The sequence below is a fragment of the Peromyscus eremicus genome, chromosome 17 (assembly GCF_949786415.1).
Source record: "Peromyscus eremicus chromosome 17, PerEre_H2_v1, whole genome shotgun sequence".
Classification (NCBI taxonomy): domain Eukaryota; kingdom Metazoa; phylum Chordata; class Mammalia; order Rodentia; family Cricetidae; genus Peromyscus; species Peromyscus eremicus.
The window spans coordinates 10,833,032-10,856,094 of record NC_081433.1 but is presented as its reverse complement, the minus strand read 5'-3'; the positions used below and the strand labels follow the sequence as shown (position 1 = coordinate 10,856,094).

At 41.4% G+C, this 23,063-nt stretch overlaps 1 protein-coding gene across 1 annotated transcript in view; it reads left to right on the top strand.

Annotated features, from left to right (window-relative positions):
• The window catches only part of Csmd1 (CUB and Sushi multiple domains 1), a 1,274,530-nt gene that overhangs the window by 1,081,738 nt on the left and 169,729 nt on the right, over nucleotides 1-23,063 (top strand). The window contains 6 exon segments of the mRNA XM_059244994.1: nucleotides 1,392-1,530; nucleotides 4,513-4,700; nucleotides 8,600-8,794; nucleotides 12,329-12,445; nucleotides 15,477-15,590; nucleotides 16,765-16,860. Coding sequence (XP_059100977.1) covers nucleotides 1,392-1,530; nucleotides 4,513-4,700; nucleotides 8,600-8,794; nucleotides 12,329-12,445; nucleotides 15,477-15,590; nucleotides 16,765-16,860 — 849 coding nt within the window.

The following is a 23,063-nucleotide window of genomic DNA, read 5'->3' as shown; positions in this document are numbered from 1 at the left end:
ATATTTTGAAAGAACTTGGTCACAAACCACAGAATCTGCCTAAAGAACCATGAAATCTATGACAGCATCAGCACCTTAAATATGCAAACTTAAATATTTACAGTGTTTGAACAATGCCCATAGGGTAGAGATTTAACAGAAATTTTATTTAGTAAATGAAATAATACTAAATATCTTCAGATTCAAGGAACCAAATTATCCCACCTGATAATAATACTAAGCCAGGGTCAATAGCCAACTGGAATAAATGTGAGTGCAGGCAAGTCACAACCAGCGGCTTCAAGGCTCACTCAATCTTTACCATATGGAGTTTCAACAATAATACCTAAGTGGTATGATCACGTACTCTCTATAGGGGCAAGTGTTGCAGCTCAGCCCCATCACTGCCTTCCCTAAATATCATATAACCATCCATTATTTGCTTTGTTGTTTTGATCCAGTGGGGAGAGAACCCCAGGCCCATACTGTGGGAACTTGAAATATGATGCAATTACTTACTAAACAGCTGTTTCCTTGTGATGAAGGAAGTGTCCTGGATATTAGGCATAAACAAAAATGAGTCGGGCAGTGGTGGCGCATGCCTTTAATTCCAACACTCGGGAGGCAGAGGCAGGTGGATCTCTGTGAGTTCGAGGCCAGCCTAGTCTCCAAAGCGAATTCCAGGAAAAGGCACAAAGCTACATAGAGAAATCCTGTCTCTAAAAACCAAAAAAAAAAAAAAAAAAAAAGAAGAAGAAGAAAAGAAAAATGGACAGACTGGTCATTATGTCACTCAAAGCCTGTGTTCTAGAGGGCTCACTGACTTCGTACATGGATGAGAAATGACAGCAGAATCATTGGAATCATATGGTGACATTCAAGAAGGGTTTTATATAGCTTTGAGTTTAAGTACATACATGCACATGTGTGTGTGCACGCGTAGAGCATGTGAGGGTTAAGTAGACTGTTCAATTAATTTGAATAAAATTTAAGCTATTAAAGGACATTTTATTTGCCAGTTGTAAACATATAAAGCATAGCTGGGGACTGTAGGCTCACACCCATCATCCTTACACTGGTGAGGCATGGAAATCACAGTGGTTTCAAGGCCAGCTGGAGCTACAGTGTGAGTTCCAGGACAGCCTGGGCTACAGAACGAGAACCTGCCTCAAAAATAAATAAATAAGTGCTTAAGAATTCTCTCTAAAACCCAGATAAGTATAAAATCCTCAAGGATCACAATGAAAGGTACAGACTTTATGGGTTTTAATAACTTGTCCTAACATGTGTAAGCCAACTGTCCTAGATGGCCATCCTGACAATTGCAGCCTTTCTAGAAAGCATTACCTGCCTGTGTTCAGCATTCTGGATCTGTGCTCTAACATTCCCCCTATGACTTTGTTCTGTGACAGCTGCTTGCGGTGGGAATCTGACAGGCCCAGCTGGAGTGATTTTATCCCCTAACTACCCACAGCCGTACCCTCCCGGAAAGGAGTGTGATTGGAGAATTAAGGTGAACCCGGACTTTGTCATTGCCTTGATATTCAAAAGGTACGTCTGGTGCAGACTACCTCATTTCAGTAGGATTTTAATGCCATACCCAACTCACTACATTTGTCACCTCAGAGTGTCCAACTTGACAGGTAGTGAGTCTAGCAGATGCCCAGTCAGAGGCAGGGTTGCAGGACCTAAGAGATTTTTGCCTTGATGAGCAGCGCTCTGCATGTAAGACATGCATGAATTTCTTTTGCACACTGCTCGTCCAGCCCATGCTGTGTTCTGTACATCAAGGCTTCATTTGCAGAATATTCAGCCCAGTGGTTAAAAAAAAGGCTGTGGAGATGCTTGACAGAGGAATGCCTCCTCAATGTCCCATTCACTGCAGTCTGAGAAAGCTGATTCATTTCCACAGCACTCTCTGTCCAACAGTCCTCGGAGCAATGCTGTTACCATTATTAAAACTGTTGGGAAGCCGGGCGGTGGTGGCACACACCTTTAAACCCAGCACTCGAGAGGCAGAGCCAGGCAGATCTCTGTGAGTTCGAGGCCAGCCTGGGCTACCAAGTGAGTTCCAGGAAAGGCGCAAAGCTACACAGAGAAACCCTGTCTTGAAAAAAACAAAACAAAACAAAACAAAAAAAAACCTGTTGGGATGAAGTAGACACAAAACCAAAAGATTCCCCAGACTTTGCCTGCTGTAAGGTTTGCATTCTAGATATCAGTGTCTAAGAAATGGACATTCACTCCTGCTGCACTAGATGATAAAAGTTCAGTACCATAATGATTTACTAAAATCCATCCCATGGTGGTTACGGCGTAAATGTGAAAGGCCCTTTACCTACCCATGCTTGAACCCCTGAGTGATGGTGATGTTAGGGGGAGGTTTGGAACCTTTTATACCCAGGGCCTTATTCATTGACATATAGTCATATAGGTGGGACTTGGGGGTTATAGTATAGCCCTGCATCCAGCTAGGGTATTCTTGGGCCAGCAAGATATGAGCAAGCCAGGCCATAACCTCTGGCCTCCATGGGTCTGAGATTCCGAGTGTCAGTCAGTTAACAGGGCACTTTCTTCTGAGGATACTTCTACGGATGACCAAAAGAACAAATACTGGCAGGACAATCAGCGAGCACACAGAATGAGTGAGCCTACTCTAGTAGACCTTCCTTAAAACCCGGATGTCCATCTGACTCCTGGAGATAGAGTGAAGTGCCCATCAGATACAAGCAGAGCCTCGTTACTCAGCTTCACACCTCCCCTGTGGCAGTGACCAATGATCAAAGCTACCAAGGAACATTCCATTTGGTAATAAATAAGGGCATTTATCAAAGAAAGGATCCTTGCTGTGTTTTACACACCTCTCCGAAAGATGGACAACACAAATAATCCCCAAATATCCTCCAACTATTGGATCCTGTGAACCATTAGCTTGTTCCCTCTCTGTTTAGTTCCATAGTCTGATAGGTTCTCTGAGCTGGAGAGTCTGTGTGCTAAGATGAGAATCATCCTGTGACTGTCATCCCAGGGTCCATGTGGTGTGAGGGAAGTAGGCAGAATGCTGTGTAGGAACAAGGATGCTCAGACAGGAGGAACCTAAGATGTCCTTCTGAGGCCCCGTATGTGGACACCAAGCCCAGTCTTCAGAGGACTCTGTTAACACGCAGGGCTCTCTCAGAAGACTGAATTCTGATGTGCTCTTGTAGGGAGGATGGGAGTCTGACATGAGAAAAATTGGAGGAGAGCATTCTAGGACCACAGCAAGTGTATGCTGGTATTAGTGACCATGGGGAGCAATGTTTATCGCTGTCCCTGTGGACCGTACGGTGATGTTCATTCACAGAACTCAAATCCACTTCACAGACTGGGTTAGATCTGGGGAAGTTAAGGTTTATAGGTATATAGTGCTATGATGCATGGAAATAAGCCTTATTATTACAAAGGTCATTGGAATGAATTGTAAATTAAACACCAGGGTTCTACGCCCAAACTATTGTATACTTAAAGCATGTTCAGCACAGAATGTGTTTTTTTTTTCCCTTTCATAGTCTGATTGTATTTCAGTGTTCAGTAAGTAATGATGATGATAATCAGCCTGGCTAGACATTAGAGATGGCACACCAGCAGCTTCTAGAATTATCCATAAAAATGACCACAACTAAAATTATTCTTCCAATAAAATCTGACATGGCATTTGTGATTCTACCAACTCCCTGAGCTTTGGACCCTCTGCTCTTCCTCCATCATGTCTGATGGCAGCAAATTTGCCACTAAAATTTAGTTTTAAAAATTTATAAGTTTGCAAATAGATGTTTTAGGATAACAGTGATGTCATTGTGCCCCTTGGTAACAGATGACTCAAGTCTTAACTTGGAGTGGATGTTGATATTAGAAAAGAAAATAAAGAGTGAGAGAGAAGCAGAGAAATTGGGAAGGAGGGTGAGAATGAGGGAATAAGAGAGAGATTGTTTGGAATATTCAATGCGGTACATGATGAGAAATATTTGTTCTCTGCCCAGGCAGGAACCATAAACATTGGCTCACTTACCCAATGAAACAAAGATAATTACAGTTTTTTATGTAAAAAAACAGTGAGAGGTTTTTAATTTTTAACTTTTATAATATACAGCAGTGCAAAGTACATACATTTTAAATCTCAAAATGTCCACTTAATCATCAAGATTCCATGGGAATCTATCTCTTTTGAGTCCAGTCTCTTTCATATTGCCCTTCTTTAGCAAGTCACAGAGACAGGGGAGGGGTGCTACACCCATATTACTACATTTTTTTTTCTTTTAGCTCCATTTAAAATTGTCGACTAATGGATATGTTAGCCATTATGCAAAACATTGATAGTGCTTATTACAAATAATACCTCTAATTTAGCATGGTGATTGGTTTGTGTTTGATTGTTATAATAATTTAAATTATTATATCAAAGCAAACTAAACCACAATTTATTCGCAAAAGCTTACTCTGAGACATAGGGCAGGCTTGTGTTGGGGACTCAGGTGACACTCTCTTTTCCTGTAGTTTTAGCATGGAGCCCAGTTACGACTTCCTGCATATCTATGAAGGGGAGGACTCCAACAGCCCCCTGATCGGAAGCTTCCAGGGCTCTCAAGCCCCAGAGAGAATTGAGAGCAGTGGTAACAGCCTCTTCCTGGCATTCAGGAGCGATGCTTCAGTTGGCCTGTCGGGGTTTGCCATTGAATTTAAAGGTATGTGACAGAATGGATTTGTGGGAAATTTACCTTGTGTCTGAGTTGATGTCTGCTGTCAGCATTTCTTTGTGAGATTTTATATCTTAAACACATGTGCTGTGTGTTTGTGTGTGTGTGTGTGTGTGTGTGTGTGTGTGTGTGTGTGTGGTCTTTTGGAAGAAGAAAATCACAGCTTCTATGTGTTAAAAAACCTATTCCTATCTCTGAATGAAAAAGAGGCAAAAGTAGCAGGAAAAAGGTTTTTCCGGGGGCATTGTCACCTGAGGATAGATTATGGCATGTGCAATAACTGGTTTGATGACATTTAAGAATTATTTTGATATGTGTTAGCATTTCTTAAGATGCCTAGATTTAAATTCATTGAGATAGCTTTGCCTCAATCTTTCCCACTGGGGCGCTATCCATCCCCCACTGTGTCTTCCTCACCCATTGGCACATACTCAATGAGAAACTCTGATCCAGACAGATATTCGTGTCTCTGAAACTCAAATCCACAGCCCACAGGTGATTTGTGATCTATCCAATCCAAGGAAAACATAAAAAGCTGCACACAAAACCACTCCAACCTGAGCATTTTGCTGTGGAATCCATGAAAACAAATGCCATTCTGCAACATGAATTCCTTTGTGACTGAAGGAAGAGAGAGTTTAAGACACAGCAATAATTAGACAGTAGTTAGCTTGATATCATCAATCATAATGAGGATTTAGGTAAAAATAAGTAAATAAACTTGTAGTGAAAATTATAAAGTAAAATGAAGGTGCCTTTTATCTCAGTCACCATTTTAATGGATTTGTATTGCTTTATAAGGCTCTAACTTAAAAAAAATGTTTACAATCTCAAAATGCACAAACATAGGGTCTTTATTAAAATGCATGGTAAAAATTGTACGGTTGAGCCAATGCCTTTGGAGTGGAAACAGCTATGTTTGGGAGTGATTAGAATGGCCTTTATGCAGTAGCACCTCATCAAATGGCACTCATATTCAGAAGAAACTAGATGACCCTCACCAAGTCTTTTTCTGGTCTACTATAGCTACAGCCCAAACAGCTACTCAAGCCAGGGTCCACTAAAAGCAAGTATATAAAGTTAATAGCCAGAAGTGAAGGAGACCGCTTTATTTGGGTTCATTGTTTCCAAACAGCCACCCTTTAATTGGGTATTTGTGGTTCTTAATGTTTGAAACATTTTCTTGAAGAGTCAGTGGGAAAGCCTCACTGGGGGCCAACAGAATTGCTGTGACTGCATGGTCAAGGGGGAGCAATCTCAGCGGGAGTGCAACAAAGGGCAGGACAGTTGCTAGATATGATGGGCCAGGAAGGGTCCCAGGGCAGCCTCACCATGCAGCCACCCCAGGAGCCCTCCATGTACCACCAATTTGTTATACAAAGCAGGAATTTGCAAAGGTATTCCTAAGTGGAATGGACAGGAACAACAGAAAAATACACACCAGTACGAAGCCATCTAATTAGAAAACATAGCAAAATGTAAGCCAGAAAGGGGTCTGTGATTTATCACTGAGCACTCGGAACTGACAATCAGTAAATAGAACCACCAGATTAGATGCAGTCATTTGAAGACAAACCAGCTACCCAACTCTCAATCAGTAATGTGAAGTAGAGAGCTGTGTAAGCCACGTCTTACCAAGCCACACAGGGTTCTGAAAGAGATTTATAGCAAAAGAGAATCAGAAAGAAAGGCAAAGCCATGGGTCTACATTGATTGACACAGCAGGAAATGTTCCCCTTTTAATGAAGCAAGGATGATGCTTGAAAACAAATCTGTGCTTACCATATCTTGAATGATAAACAATGAAATGGGGCAACTTTGACGTCTATGAGCAAACACGCAATGAAAAATAGGCAGTTTTTTTTCCTTATCCATTTAAATATTTAGTGGTCTACATGGGGTTCAAGGCTACTATAAACACTTAGGAGAATGTCAGCTACCGTTTGGAATATCCTAATATGTTTTCAATAAGGCAAATAGAGACACTGATCTTTGCCTATCAACTGCTTGCTAAGGGACCACCGATAGCAGGGAACGGTTTTCAGATAAATTGATGTTGTTGACCAAAGTATGTAAACATGAGTTGCTCTTTTAAATTTAATAAATTATCCTAACAGCATCAGTATCTATGGTACATCCAGCTATAACATATTATATAGATTGGGAGGATGTCTACCAGGTAATCTCCTCTTGTTTTGTGTTGATCCACAGAATGTTAAAAGTCTAACTGAAAATCTTGAAAACTAATGAATAAAATAGCGAGACGTGCCTCTTGTACTTCCCATAAGACTCCCCAAGATGTGACATTTGTTTGATATTTTCCTTTCCCACTAACTACATGTCATCCATGCCCTGGTTGTATTTCTAAGCCTACTCAGTCCCTTTCTCTCTCTTGCACACCTAACAGTCTCCATATCACTCTTCCTTCTGAGATTAATGCATGCAATTGCTCAGTTGGGTGATGAACAACATGCTGACTGTGACCAGGAAGAAATGAAAGTAACATCATCAATTTTGATCCCAGACAAAAAATACAAAATGGAATTCAGCATTGCACTTGTATGTTCCAAAGCACCTTACATATATGATTGACACTTGAATTTCTGTAGTAGATAAAAGAAATGGCATTTATAAACTTTGCATAGAGGCAGAGTTTTTAAACCAAAAGAAAAAGAACCCAGATGCTTTTCTAGGCTTTGAAGTTATCCCAGAGCCTAAATCAATGCAAATAACCTCATTATCCCCCATCCCTCCTACACCACCAAAGAGATGGCCATAACATTGAGCTGAATAGTGTTCTTTACCTTCTGTAAATACTCACTGGAAAGTCTGTGGAGTTCAGTTCCTCAGACCTTGGCCTCACTAGGCCCTTTCATGGGGAGGTGAAAATAAAGATATGTGGAATAAATGAAGCATGAATCAAATCTAAAATTTCACAGAACACATGGTTATAGACAGATGTTCATTGATGTATTGATATTATGAGTGGCCTGTTGAAGTAGAAAGTGAAAAATATTACAGAGTAACAAACTCTGAGTGTCCAGACAGAGTTTACGTGACATCAAGGCTGGGCCTTGCAGTCAGTGGCTACAGGGTTGGTGCTCACGAGTGTGTCCTCATGAGTGCCCTGCTGGATCTGGTCTCCAGATTGTCAGCACTTACACTGAAGAACGATGGCAATAACGGGCATTGAGCTCAGCTCAGGCTGGCATGTGGCACACCCTCAGTGAGTCTCAGCAGTCACTGCAGTTAAGAGGAAATCGTGGGGCCACTGTCACACACCAGATGTCCTCTTTGATAGCTGTCCCTCATGTCATTTGCCTGCTAAGCTTGACAGTCTTCAGTGTACAGTATCGGCCCCAAGAACAGTAATTCAGAGCACTTTCTGAGTGTCTAACTTGATTCTGTCTACGTTGCCATGAGAACATGCACTTGATTTACAGGGAATCTGCAGTTTTCGTTTTGTAAAACCAAATTATCAGTCTTCAATAGTGTGCAACAAGTTCACGGTGGGGTGGGTCAGGAATAAGTTGGAAAATGAGCCTCAAATCTTCCTCAATCCATTTTAAAATGCACACCAATTAGACCTTCAACAACTTACAAACTGCACATCATACAAACACCCTGGCTTTGCTTATGTGAAAATAACTTTATATCACTCTGCAATAAAATTGTCATTTTAAGGGAGTAAATATCATTTACTTATTGGAAAAAAATTCCCAGCTGTGAACTTGTAAGCTAATACGGTCATTAGCTGATGGGTGAGTGTTTCTAAGCAGTTTTTCCATGCTGGACACTGTAGTGGGCCCTGACTGAAGTAAGTGAAGAAACAAAAAGAATAAGTACTCATGGATGCAATCATGGCACACATGTTCTTTCTTCTTCAGAGAAGCCCCGGGAAGCTTGCTTTGATCCTGGGAACATAATGAATGGGACAAGGATTGGGACTGACTTCAAACTGGGCTCCACAGTTACCTATCAATGTGACTCTGGCTATAAGATTGTGGATCCCTCTTCCATTGAGTGTGTGACAGGAGCTGATGGGAAGCCCTCTTGGGACCGGGCACTACCTGCCTGCCAAGGTATGTCTGACTCAACTTCACTCCTTCCTTCTGTCAAATATTTTACTTTAAATACAGTCTCACAATCCAGGGATAAAATTCCCAGCCAAGATGGGGGCCATTCACTTAGGCAGTTACTGCTAAGTCCTTAAGACAGTCCTTAGTCACTTAGATGTTCTCATTGTGTTTGACAAGGCAATGTTTTTATTTTATTCAGATGATTTGAAACTTTTGTGTCTGTTTTGTTCACTTTTCCATCTGATCCACAGGAGGTACATGCTTCAGAAGCTTCTCAATAAAAAGATGAAGATAAAAAATAAATAAATAAAAGATGAAGATAGATGACAAATAAGATAGATGATAGATAGACGGTAGGTAGGTAGGTAGATAGATACTAAGAAAGAAAGAAAGAAAGAAAGAAAGAAAGAGAGAGAGAGAGAGAGAGAGAGAGAGAGAGAGAGAGAGAGAAAGAAAGAAAGAAAGAAAGAAAGAAAGAAAGAAAGAAAGAAAGAAAGAAAGATAGGAGGTGGGTGGGTGGATGAACAGATTGATAGATTGGTAGGTAGATGATATAGTTAGATGTAAGAGGAATGGGGTATTTGCAAAATGAGCTGAGCCAGGCGGTGGTGGCGCACGCCTTTAATCCCAGCACTCGGGAGGCAGAGGCAGGCGGATCTCTGTGAGTTCGAGGCCAGCCTGGTCTCCAAAGCGAGTTCCAGGAAAGGCACAAAGCTACACAGAGAAACCCTGTCTCGAAAACAGCAACAACAACAGCAACAACAACAAAAACATAAGCAAAATGGGCTGTTTGGATTTCATATGACTGAGCTAAAATAAAATAGGTTTCCATCCTTTATACTTAATTTTAGAAATTTTGTTCCTAAGCTTTTGAGAAAGCAAATCATTTTTCTGAAATAGCCACGTTGAATTGGTATAGTTGAGGTGGAAACAGACAGTCAACTGTTAACACTGATGGCCAGCGTCACAGTATCTCACTGGAAACTTCTATTTTGAGATTATACACAAATACCCTCCATCTAAAAGGGGAATTAACGTTTCAATTTACAAATTGTAAAATACTTGTGTCAGTTAGGGTCCCTATTTTTGGTACTAAAACACCAGGATCAAAAGCAACTTGGGGAGGAAATAGTTAATTTCAGCTTCAAACACTCAGGCCATGCTCCATCTTTGAGGGAAGTCGGGCCAAACCTGGAACCAGAATGAAGCAAAGGGCATGGAGTCATGGAGGAAGTCTACACATGGCTTGCTCAGCCTGCTTTGTTAGCCAACCAGGACCACATTCCCAGAGATGACACTGCCCACAGTGGCCTGGACCCTCCCCCATCCATCCAGCAAATGTACCACAGGCTTTCCCACAGACCAGTCTGATGGAGGCAGCTTTTTTGCCTATCAAAGTTTCCCCTTCTCAAATGAGCTTGTATTCACTGGCCAGCACCATAGTCGCGGTAGATATTTTGGGACAATAAAACTACTCTGAAAGAAAATTTCAGAACGAATGATGTGGTTTGTTAAATTAGTTAAGCCTTTCCTGGTTGGCCTTGAATGTGTTGAAGCTGTCAGAAATGTGAACTATTGTTCTGTGGTAAGAAGTGAGCCTGCCAAGTCATGCAGTGCAGGATTGGGGGAAGTCTCCCAACAGTCATTAACTCTCTGGTTAGTAGCAAGTGCCTTCCCATTCTTGTTACCACATTCCACAGAGTTTATTAATCATGGAAAATGTCCTGTTTGTCCATTAGGACTTAACAGTGTGCTAATTAACACTGAACAGATTAAACAGGCTATCTTTAATTTCTTCTTTTTAAACCACTTGAAAATTGCCATAACAAGAATAAATGAACTGTAATAATGTCATGAACGGGAAGGAGGCCAGGAGGAAGGGAGAGCGGAGGGGGATTCTGATCAAAGCACCAAGTATGATATGTGTATGTGGCAAAACTCATTAACTTACACATTTAAGTGTAAGCCAATATTTATAATAAAAAGAAGAAAAGGATCATAATAAGAAAATGAACTTACTTACATCCTAGAAGTAACTGTGAATTCAAGTCAGCAGTGGTGTCCCTAAGATAAAGAGCCATCACATGGTACAGGACAGTGGAAAAGGCCAGGGGTTTATGGGAAGCTTGGTCCTGGTGTCTTGGTCCCCAACCACACAGCTGAAAGGAAGAACAGGGCAAGTCCTTCCTGATGTCACATGCAAGATGCCAGTGTTGTTGACTTAAGTCACAACCTGAACAAGTGACTAGGGCTCAGTTGGATGCCAGTGTCTTGATGCTTAAACCAGGCTTTAACCACATGTGCTAAAGGGATTTCTGGTTTACCCAAAAAAGGAATAGCCAAGTTGGTAAGATCATCAGGAGGAGGAAAAGGTCCATATAACCTCACAGCAATGCACACCCACATGCATATATACACACATACGAACATAGACTCATGCATACACACAAATGTATATATACACACATTCACATGCATTTACACATCTCTGTATAGACATATATACTTGTATGTACACACAACCACATACTTATACACACACATGCATATATATATATATATATATATATATATATACACACAGGCATGCATATATACACACACATATATATACACACATTTATGCACACACATACATGCATATATATACAAATACACACATATACACATACATACACACATGCATATATATATGCACACATCCACACATACACACATGCATACACATGTACACACACATGCATATGCATACATATACACCATACACATAAATTCACTCATACACATGTACAGTCATATACACACATGCTTATGTCCATGCATATGCACATACATGCATATACACACATGCATGCACACACATATACCTACATGCATACACACATATACAAATGCATGACAATATATACATATGCACACACACAAATATATACACACATACATGCACATACACACATATATGCACAAATACTCCATGATAAGCTCACTTTCTCTCCCCCTTATCTCTTACCTAACTGTCTGGTCATGGTCTTTAATCTTATCTTGAACTCATGTAAAGCAGCCACAGAAGGGTATCCATGAAAGACAAAATTAAAACAAACAAAACTTTTAAAAGGTGAAGGTCACTTCTTTATATTTTAACAATGGATGGGATCGCTGTATCTCTTAGATAAGTCTGATGACTGGTCCCCTGGATGATGCTGGGAACCTCTCTTCTTGTCCAGTTACTTGTGATTATTTTTAGTAGTGGTAGTACAACTATTTTCACTGTTACTTAAACATTGCTCAGACGGCTCCTGATAATAACATCAGTCTCTGTTTGAGTGGAAAGCTTTTATTCCTGGTGTGGGTCTTTGCTTGGTGCTCCCGTGACCCCTGCTGACAGTGCAGGGCTGGCTGTTGACATGGGTACTTGTGTTGGTTCTGAGATGAGCAGGCTATGCATGTCCAGATCTGTCCACAGGGCTCACCTGTCACCTGAAGCAACACCCACTGTCACATACACAGCTCACCATTCTTGGTTGGCTTTGTTTGCAGCACCCTGTGGAGGCCAGTACACGGGATCGGAAGGGGTTGTTTTATCACCGAACTACCCTCATAACTACACAGCTGGTCAAATATGCATCTATTCCATCACAGTGCCCAAGGAATTTGGTAAGAAATTGCTGTTGTTTTTAATTCATTGCTGCACACTTTAGAGCTAATTTATCTGTTGTTTGGTAAAATTAGGACAAAATGATACAAAAGAAATGCTGATCACTAAAGTAACAGATTTTCTAAACCCACCCCACACAGTGCCCCCTGATGCTCTTCTACCAACGGAGTGTTGTGCGTTCATGTTTCCCTCTAGGAGGCTGTTGCTTCTCAACCAGTAATGTGGCCCCATTCCATGCTGTGCCCAGAAATGGCTTTGAAGTCAGTTGTTTGTAAATGTCAGGCAGAAAACAGAGGCACATGCAGGTCGAGAGCATGAGTCATGCTCTGCTCAGCTGGCTGGCGGAGTCATCATCCTTGAGACTGTGAGAGGCAGAGGCAGAGAAGTCCTGGTTGCCTTGCACTCACCATACATTTTATGCAATGTCCACTCTGGCTTCTGTCCAGTGAGGTCGATAGATCGTGTGTGGTTCTTCACTGGAGAAAGCCAGACAGTAGCTTTTACAGTCCTACAAGGTATTTCCATTTTCCTCAATGGTCAACCAAAAAAAAAAAAAATACAGAGAGAGAAAAAGAAAGAAACAAAATCCATAAGCCACAATTTTCCTTTACATTAAATCAACAGTCGTATACTCAGACATGGAGCATATAAGTTTTAATGTGAGAATGTACTTGAGATAAAATATTTTAACAGATTTTCTATTATTTTAAATTATATGTATCTGTGGATCTATGTGTGAGGATATGTATTTGAGCCCACTCCAGTCTGAGGCGATCTTACATCTCTGGCCTCCCCAAGCACCTTCACTCATATGCATATACCCATACCCAGATACATATTTCAGAAATAAAAATAAATCTTAAAAGAAAAAAAAATAGGCCATTGTAGATCCCGAGTTTGGGATCTGGAAGCTCCCTTCATATAACCTAAGCCTGATCCAGAACTGGGTGAACGCTTCTTCCACTCCTGTCTCCCTGCTGAGCAAAGTGCACGTGTTCAGCTCCCATTGTCCCAGGCCCTGAAGCTGCAGCTGCCTGGGGACTTCACAGCTGCTCCCCACTTCTAGACTACTAACGACACAGCCATCTTCACAATGCGTCTGTATGCTAGGAGAGTTTCCATATATCCCACTTTCACACCCAGACACATGGACTTAAAGCCTGCTGTTGAAACACTATATTAATCCTCTCCCAGAGGCATCGCTGAGGTGGGTATCTCTGAGGTTTCCTTCATTCAGCAGATGAGTCGGGCCCATTTGCTCACCTGGGCAGAGAGATCATGGCTTAGGAATGCTGGTCAGGGAAGATGCCATGGCCTTCCGTAGATGACTTGATTGCCCCAATCCTGCTGATACCACAGGCTCTGTCTGCCTCTGTGTTTGTTACAGAGCCTGCTGCCCTGTTGAGTGAGACAGGTAAAAACTGTGTTAGTGAGTTCTTTATTATTCTGGTAATTTCCAGCATCAAGTTCATGTTACCAAAGTATTCTTGATGGAAAATAGGAATCAAGTGTGCGTGACTCACTGTTTTCATAATCAAGAAACTCAAGCTTTCAGACCTAACATAACAGGATTCAGTTCATTAGGGAGTGGGTAAGGGTGGGAGTGGGGGTAGGGTGATGTACAGGGGTGAACTAAGATGTTGCCCCTGCTGTAACCTTTGAACCATGAAGTCCTCAGGGAGCCTCATCGACTGAGAGAACCTGCTTAGCCCTCAGGCCTGCTTTTGCTGCTCTTTAGAAGTTTAAAAATATCAAAATGCAAGCTTCAGTGTGTGTGTATATGTGTCCTGTCTTGAACAGTACCACATGTGTCTGCCTCTTCAAGCATGCCCTCATAATAGACTGCCCCCATTATGCTTACTAAAACATGAATTTTATTCTACTAGAATTTTTACCCTTAAAACTAGCATATTTTGCAGACAGTGGTAGCACACACCCTTATTCCCCCCGCATGGGGAGGCAGAGGCAGGCAGATCTCTGAGTTCAAGGCCAGCCTGGTCTAGAGTGAGTTCTAGGACAGCCAAAGCTACACAGAGAAACCCTGTCAGAAAAAACAAAAACAAAAACACTATCATATTTTAATACCTTGTTCATTATTATTTAGCAGGAACTTTGTTTGCACATAAACAAATAAAGAATAATTTGTTTGGGGCTTATATGTCAATACTAAACCAATGACTAGTTTTTCAAAATATTGTGAAGCTCCTTTATTTAGTCAATTTTAATATATAAACACTGATATAATTTGAATTGCAACCAATGTTGCTGTGTTTTACTTGAAGATAGGATATCCTGTGAGTATAAAACTAAAAGAAAATGTATGGAATAATCCAAAGAAGTGCATGAAACAGGGTTCTAAATCAAGTACTCATTCATTTGGCCGTGTGCTAATGTGAACAAAGGATTCTAATACATTTCTAATTCCTTATCAAAATATCATGGTGCTTGGACCCTACCTAGATATTTTTTATGGAACAAAATATATCTAATAAATGATAAAAAACAGTATGCTTTCATCAATATTTTATATTATCTTAATACTGTATTTATTAAAAGTGCTTTACTCAATATTCAAATTATTCATAAAATAATAATTCCTCTCCTGTATCAAAAGAATAAGAAGTTAAATAAAACAGTTTTAATCACTAAAAACTAAGAAAACAGAAAATACGTTTGTAGGATTGTTTTTGCTTGTTAAAATTTATTTTATTTTATGTGTATGAGGGTGTGCCTATAGATATGACTGTGTACCACATGTATGCAGTGCCTGCAGAGGCCAGGAGAGGGCATAAGAGTCCCTGGAACTGGAGTTATAGACAGGTGGGTCACCATGTGGGTACTGAGAATCAAACCCCTGTCCTGTGCAAGAACTAGTGTTCTTAACCACTGAGCCATCTCTCCAGCCCCCATTTGTGCTTATTTTTATAAGACTCCTGAAATAACAATCCTCTAGGGGGACAATGAATGTGTTTGAACAGGCTCTCCTTTGCTCCTAATAAGACTATGTCCCACCCTCCTCTCTTTTGCTAGTGGTGTTTGGACAGTTTGCCTACTTCCAGACTGCGCTGAATGACTTGGCCGAGCTGTTTGATGGAACCCACCCACAGGCCAGGCTGCTCAGCTCTCTCTCTGGGTCCCATTCAGGTAAAATTTCAAACTGTTTTGCACTGAGTTCCACTGTACAGCTATAGTGATTGTTTTAAACTCCTGTCCCCCACCCATTATGATGAACAGGAAATTTAACCACCTTTGAGTCTACAAGTCTATAGATTTCAGAAGTCTTCATTATTTTACTCACTAAGATTGTGGGAAGAATTACATTCATCTCAAAAATGGTATGTTTCAGGAAAAGGAAGAAAAATGATAAATTTTGTTTTCTGTTTTGTGTATCTTTTCCCCTTCCTCATGGGGTTAAATCTATAATTTTCTCCTTTAATTCCAAGCATATATGTTATACATGTAGTAAACATCCAAGGACTTTGTGGTTCCTTGTTGGCCCTTCACACCAGCCCCCATAGATTCTCAGACACTCATATTCTTCTGGGCCAGCTCAGCACAGTTACCAGCCCTCATCTGTAGATAAACCCTTACTGGTATTTTCAATCATTCATTTTTTAGCATTGATTATATGAATTGGGCAAACTTTTACTTTACTCCCAAAATGCTAATTGTGTGTAACATGGGTGTTAATCCATCAAAGTTAAAGTTTGTTTGTTTTTGGTTTCTCTCTATTTCCTGATTCACCAAAATCTTCATAATTCAGCTTTGTGGCATTCTAACAAGGCCATATCATGCTGTGCTTACAAATGCCTCAAGTGACAGATTCTCATCTAGTAGTTTGGGGGTCGGGGGTCTTGTGATCCTTATAAACTCTTGGGAGATGCTTCCCAAGGTGCTATATCTGCTGCCTGCTTTAAAGGTTAAACACTTGTTTCTGAAGTCTAAAATGGTGTTGGAATAAACAAATTTTCTCCCACTAAAAGTCATTCTAGCAGATAATGGTAAATTCAGCCCCTCACGTGACTGTTGGTACTTAAAACCCCTGTGTGGTCAGCCACAGGCCTGCTCCCTGTCCTTCACAGATAGCCTTCCATCACGACTGCAGTCCAGTTTACTAGACTCCACAAAGCAAGAACAGGCTTTAAAAATGTTCATAAAAGCAAGGTGCTTGGGTCTTCAACCCCTAAATCAAGTGTTGCTCTATTTAATTTGAAGCATTTATTGTGGACTCTCAAGTCCACGCTTCTCTGAGAGTGCCGTCAACACAGCCCAGTGTGACTGCCAGATCGGATAGCCTTGCTTCTGCTTGACTTTCCAGGTGAAACACTGCCACTGGCTACTTCCAATCAGATTCTGCTGCGATTCAGCGCCAAGAGTGGAGCATCTGCGCGGGGGTTCCACTTCGTCTACCAAGGTGAGGGGCTCCTGGGGCATCATGCACTTTGTGGGCCAAGGGGAGTGGGCTCCCTGGGTTTCAAACTGAGGAAAAATCAACAAATTTCATTCTTGTGATTTTTAAAGAATTGAGGACATTTATATATGTGAGGTAAAATCACTTAATAAGAATAACTAGGTTTCATTTTGGCACATTAAATTGTACTTCTACCTTCAAAGACATACTATCTTACTTTCTCTCATTATTTAAAAAAAACAATACAATGATTGATTAAACTACTTACGTATGGCTCCTCAGATCTTACAAAATGACATAAAATACAGTATTTTATCTAACTATGTAAATCATTCCATAATAATTTAGATCTATGTATATTGAAATACAGTTAAACATATGTTTAAAAGAAGTATATTTGTTCTGAAGGGTACAGAAATTATAATTTAACAAAGCCAAACAAAGCACTTTCCTGCCTGTTCCTCTGGATGAACAGCATTCTGTAAAATTAACTATGTTCCACCCCTTTATATGTGTTTTTGTTTGTTTGTTTGTTTGATTTGGAGCTTATTTAAGTAAATCTGAGGTTGTTTAAAAGTTCCCCAGAGTGAAAAGGTGTTACACTCTCATTGATCTGAATAGTCACCACACAAACTTGAAGGCACAGAGCAGAGGAGCCAGAATTGCCCCGGCACAGCGAAGGGCTCCTTCTTGGTTCCACTCCTGGGCTCTGCTCAGTGCAAACCTGAAAGCACCCTTTCTCCAGGCCTGGAACCCTCACTTCACATCCGGGCACCTGAGGCTGAGGCAGAAAGAGTGTGAACTGCCAGGGTGTAAAGCAAGATCTACTCAAAACAACTAAAAAATGGAACAATCTGGCAGTTCTTAATTTTTCTCTGTCTAGTTTCATCCAGCCAGAAGATCACCATCTACCCTTAAACATTTTCCTTACAGTTCCTGGAAAATCGCGTATCCCAGGGGGCCTTTCCCTTGATATGGAATTCTCCAGAAATTATCTCAGAAAAATTATGCTTTTCAGAAAACCACTGAGGATAATAATCAGACCACGTGTTTCAGTTCTCAAAATCTCACAGAGCAACAGTAATGTGCTCAAAATATTGCACTATAAAAAGCTTCAGCTTTCATTATCAAAATCATATACCCGGTCTTGGGCAGAGGCTTGGGAAGCGGTTGGCAGCACACACTGGGACTGTTTCCAACCCTTACCTGGCAGTTGTTTCAACAAGGATGTTAGGGAATTAAAAGTAGTTACATTGTTTCAAAGGTGTAGCTTTTGTTAAACGTAAATGACCAGTATATTTTTAATTGACTTTGCTACAGAATGACTAATTTAGGCAAGCTAACTAAAATTTTTTTCAAATAAGTTTGGAATGATACACGATCCAGAATTCACATTTCTTCTGTGACAAAAACAGGCTAATTGTTTTAAATATTTTTTTCCTCCAGAGAAAATTCACATTAACACTAGGAAATGAATTCAAGTTACTGACACTATATGCCTTCATACACTGTTTTCTCTGGCTTTTGACAAAGATTAGATCATGGATCAGATAAGCAGGAAATGACCCCAGGCCTGGGTTACCCTCAAGTTCACACTCAAGTGGCATATTTTGAAAAAGAATTAAATAATTTCTGTGGGTGTGTGTCTGTGTAGTGGAGTCTGGGTTTGTGGTTTATGTGTTTGTGTAAGTGCATGTCCATGTGTGTGCATGCATGTGTGTACATATGAAGAGAGGCAAGAGGTTGGTATAGATGTCTTCTTCAATCTCCTCCTTGTTTTTTGTAACAAGGTCTGACTCTAAACGTAAATCTTACCAACTTATTCAGACCAACTGTGTGGCAAACTCCGGGGATCCACCTGTCCCCACAAACCTATCCCTAACATTGCAGGTGCAACCTCTGACCCCTTCCTTTTAACTTACATAGGGCTCTGAGCTCAGCTCCTCGTGTTTGTGTGGCAAGAACTTTACTGGCTGAGCTGTCTCCCAGTCCTGAAAAAATTGTTTCTGTGTATAAAGTCATGCATCATCATTAAAAATATGTAAAGCTACAGGAAGCTAGAGAGCGAACATTTATAGAAGGAATCCGTTTTCCTTGTATAATAATAAATCTCACATATTTAATGTCTTATAAAACCCAGTACTCCACCTTTCCCTGCTCTCCGCTAGGGAGTTTATGCAAACATAAGTCTTTTATCAAAGCTAAATCTATGGGAGATAAAGAAAGAGAGGCTTGTGAACCCAGTTTATAAACTACTCAAAGGCAAGAAGAAAATCTTCAGCCCAGAGGGGGAGTTCAATCAAGCACTGGTTTCTGAAAAGATAGTTACATCGATGCTAGCCGTTATTTGAACTCTATTGTATCCAGATGTTCTGGGTTGCGCTTTCCTGCACCAGTGACAGCTGGGCAGCTTCACTCCTCCCTAAGTTATTAAAGCTTTGGATTGCTCAGTGACTCTGTGGTCGGAGGTTATAGGAGCCTTGACCCCTGTTAGCAGGCAGACAGACCATTATGAAGAGAGTCTGAGCAGCCCACTGGAGTTAGCCAGTCCTGAGGCAGAGGGTCCTGAAGTGTGTAAAAGTGAAGAAAGCTAGCTAGCAAGCAGGCAGCATGGGTGCATTCCTTTCCCTCTGCCCTTGACGGTGGGTGTGGTGTGACCGGCTGTCCCACGTTCTTGCCTCTCCTGCTTCCCTTCAGTAACCTGGAATGTAAACTCAGTACAGCCTTTCCTCCCTATGTCACTCTTGATCAAGGTGCCTGTATCACAGCAACAGAAATGAAATTTGATAAAGGACTTAACTGTAGCATGGAGGGAAACGCCCCTCTCCTCATGTATCTATTGGCTGCTGCATGTGACTGATCATGTCCATGTTAAAGCTGGTGGCTGAGATTCTCACCAGTATGCTGTTTGGTTTTTGTTTGTCTGTTTGTTTTTGTTTTTGCACCTTTTTTTTTTTATGTGTATGGGTGTTTTGCATGCCTGTATGTCTACACACCACTGTGTGCAGTGCCCTTAGAAGCCAGAGGAGGGCATTGGATCCCCTGGGACTAGAGTTACAGACAGTTTGAGCTGCCGTGTGGGTCCTGGGAATCAAACCCATATCCTCTGGAAAAGTAGCCATTGCTCTTAACTGCAGAGCCAACTCTCCAGTCCCCAGTATACTGTTTTATATTGTCTTCCATTCATGCCTGGCCATTTCAACGTGCATTTCAAGACCTCTTTCAGCCATCTCCAGATAACCCACTCTCACCTAAGTCAGGAAGCTGGCAGAATCCACTATCTGCTTTTGAGAGAGAAGAAGCATGTTTCTCAGGCTCTCCAGGGCACCCAACTGGAAAATGGCAGTTGACCTAAGCTGTGTCTCTTTGAGTCATAGCTCTGGGTCACCAGCTAACCTCAAGTGACCACCTCTAGACCCCAGTCACAACTAAAACAACACACAGCCTTTTACAACCACACAGGAAAAAAACATTCTTCCTCAGCAATAATATCTTGACAGCACCCTGACCCTAGCCATGCCAAAACAGCAAGCTATCCCAGCCTCATCCAGACAGTGTCCTGCCATAGCCAACTTACTATCAAGTCTTAGGCTCTTTACAGATGTTAACACAGTTCATTGAAAAACAAACAAACAAAACTGCTGAAAAACAATCAGAGCTAGAAGCAGGAGTATGGTTCCTCCGAGCTTGGGTGGGAACAATGGAAACCAAGAGTCTCCTTGCAGGAAACCCTGAAGCCACACACTGTTGTTGTTCCTTTGCTGGCTTCTCTGAAACACTATCAGTGTAAAGTATAGTTGATTTTGCATTTCTAAGGAAGTCACATTTTGCATCAAGAGCTTACAAAATGTAGTGTGTAGCTAGAGTTTTCCTGCCTGGCCCACAGTCAGGACAAAACTCTTTCACCTGCCAGTCCCACAGCCTCAGACCCGACCAAGTAAACACAGAGACTTATATTGGTTACAAACTGTATGGCCGTGGCAGGCTTCTTGCTAACTGTTCTTACAGCTTAAATTAATCCATTTCCATTAATCTATACCTTGCCACATGGCTCGTGGCTTACCGGTATCTTCCCATGCTGTTTGTCATCATGGCGGCTGGCAGTGTCTCTCCGACTCAGCCTTCCACTTCCCAGCTTTATTCTCCTCCTTGCCCCGCCTATACTTCCTGCCTAGCCAACGGCCAATCAATGTTTTATTGATTAACCAGCAACACATTTGCCATACATCCCACAGCAGTAGTGTTTTATTGTTGTTATGTTTTTACCAAGAACATTTATGATAAAACTATGTGTGTAATTCACCGATGTTTACTAATTTCCTAACTGGAACCAGCTTGTCAGGTCAGAATCCTCAAGCACCAGCAAAGAAAGAATGTCCCTTGGTCACTAAAGGAGATAAGAAACTTCGCCACTTGCCCTGAAGTTTATTTGTGTGTGTGTGTGTGTGTGTGTGTGTGTGTGTTGTTCACCTTCTGCTGTGGGAGACTATACACATGCCTCTTTCTTTGGTGATGGCAAAGGCTGATTGATGGATCTCTCATGCTCTCCTAGTAATTCCCCATGAGTTTTTTGTTTTGTTTTGCTTCCTCTTTCCCCAGATAGTGTTATGTGCACATATCCAAATGACTGTCCACTCTTGGCTCTGTAAGACCCCCATAGAGGAGCATTCCATCTTTAGCTCAATACAGTGGGGTGGTGGGAGGCGTTTCCATGTCCCTCGCCTGCCTTTCAACTGACCCTATTTTGCTCTCACTTCTCTCTTGGCTACTTTCAAATTTATTTCATCATGGTTCAAATATCATCTAAGAGACAAAGAATAGAGATGAGAGAAAAGAACCCCCACATTCTGCCTGAAGGCTTGGATGAGCAGGAACAGGAGGTCCTAACGGGAAGGAAGGTTTCACAGCAGACTCTAACCCTTTAGATCTTACCATGGTCTACTGAGTAACATCACTGTCTCACACTTTTTCTGTCTTCTCTTTGCTTTCCAAACCTCCACCTCCATGAAAGTCCTTCCTAATCACATATGCATACAGTACCACTCATTTTTATAGTTAACTTGAAAATTGACAACTGTAGAGTCCTTGTCTATATCCACCACCCAAGGACCAGAAGCCACTCAACATCTCATAGACCTAGGCATTTACTTCTTGTTGCAAGAAAATCCTTGTATCATGGGAACCCAGGAGAATCTCAGCAGGGTGAGCAAGGATGGCAGGTGATGAGACTTGGCTGTGTAGGGCTGGGTCAGGGCAACTGCTCTAAGAGTGCTTCTCGCAGGGCCACTACATCCTTGCATGTCTTCATTTTCATGTAAGAGATAGAAAGGTCAGAGTAGAAGAAACACCAGTGTAGAGAAGAGCCCCTACTCATTACATGGGGCCATTGATCTTGCTATGGCTCCCATGGTACTATCTATGCTGTCTGTCTGTCACAGCACAAACACACAACTGTCTGGGATGTAGCTCCTGGTCATTAGGAGAAGAGGTACCCTGCCTCTCAGCATCAAGCCACTGACTCTATGGCTATTCTTCCTCATGGTGGTTGTTCATTCCCACTGGAATGTTCTACTTCAGGTTGTTCCTTGTGCCTTAATCTAACCCCTAATTCCTTTCCAAAGCACACAGTGATAGCATTTGATGATAGCTTTCAGAACTATCCATCTCTCTGTACTGAGTGGCTGACTTACATGAATAGCATTTTCCACCAACCCTGTCAGAGAGAACTGACCTTGTCCCTCAGGGTAGACACTGAGAAACAAAGTAAGGTCCTGGATTTTCACTTCTTCTTTGTCTAGTCACAGAGCCCTGATTGCTTTTTCTTCCCTCCACTAGTAGTGAGTTTTCCTTGGTCTATGTGGCTGGTTGAATTCCTGGCTGCAGGGTGGACCTTCCCTTTCTTTACAAGGTTTTCTTGCTTAGGATGATCATGTTAACTTATTGTTTTCCTTAGTGTCATCTGAGCTACTGGCCATAAAGCCTGGCCCCAACCTGGTATTCACCCTCATTAAAAGAAAACACCATAATGAATAGAGAAATGGAAACAAGTTTGTTCATACTTTTTCCTCAACTGGATAGAAAGAAGGTCTTCATCTGTGACTTGCCCACAGCTGAGTTATGTCTCTCAGTAAAGAACCACATGCTAGGAGTTTGTGCTTGTACACAATCTAGACTCTCTCCTGGGAGAAGAATCTTTCTTTGGGCCT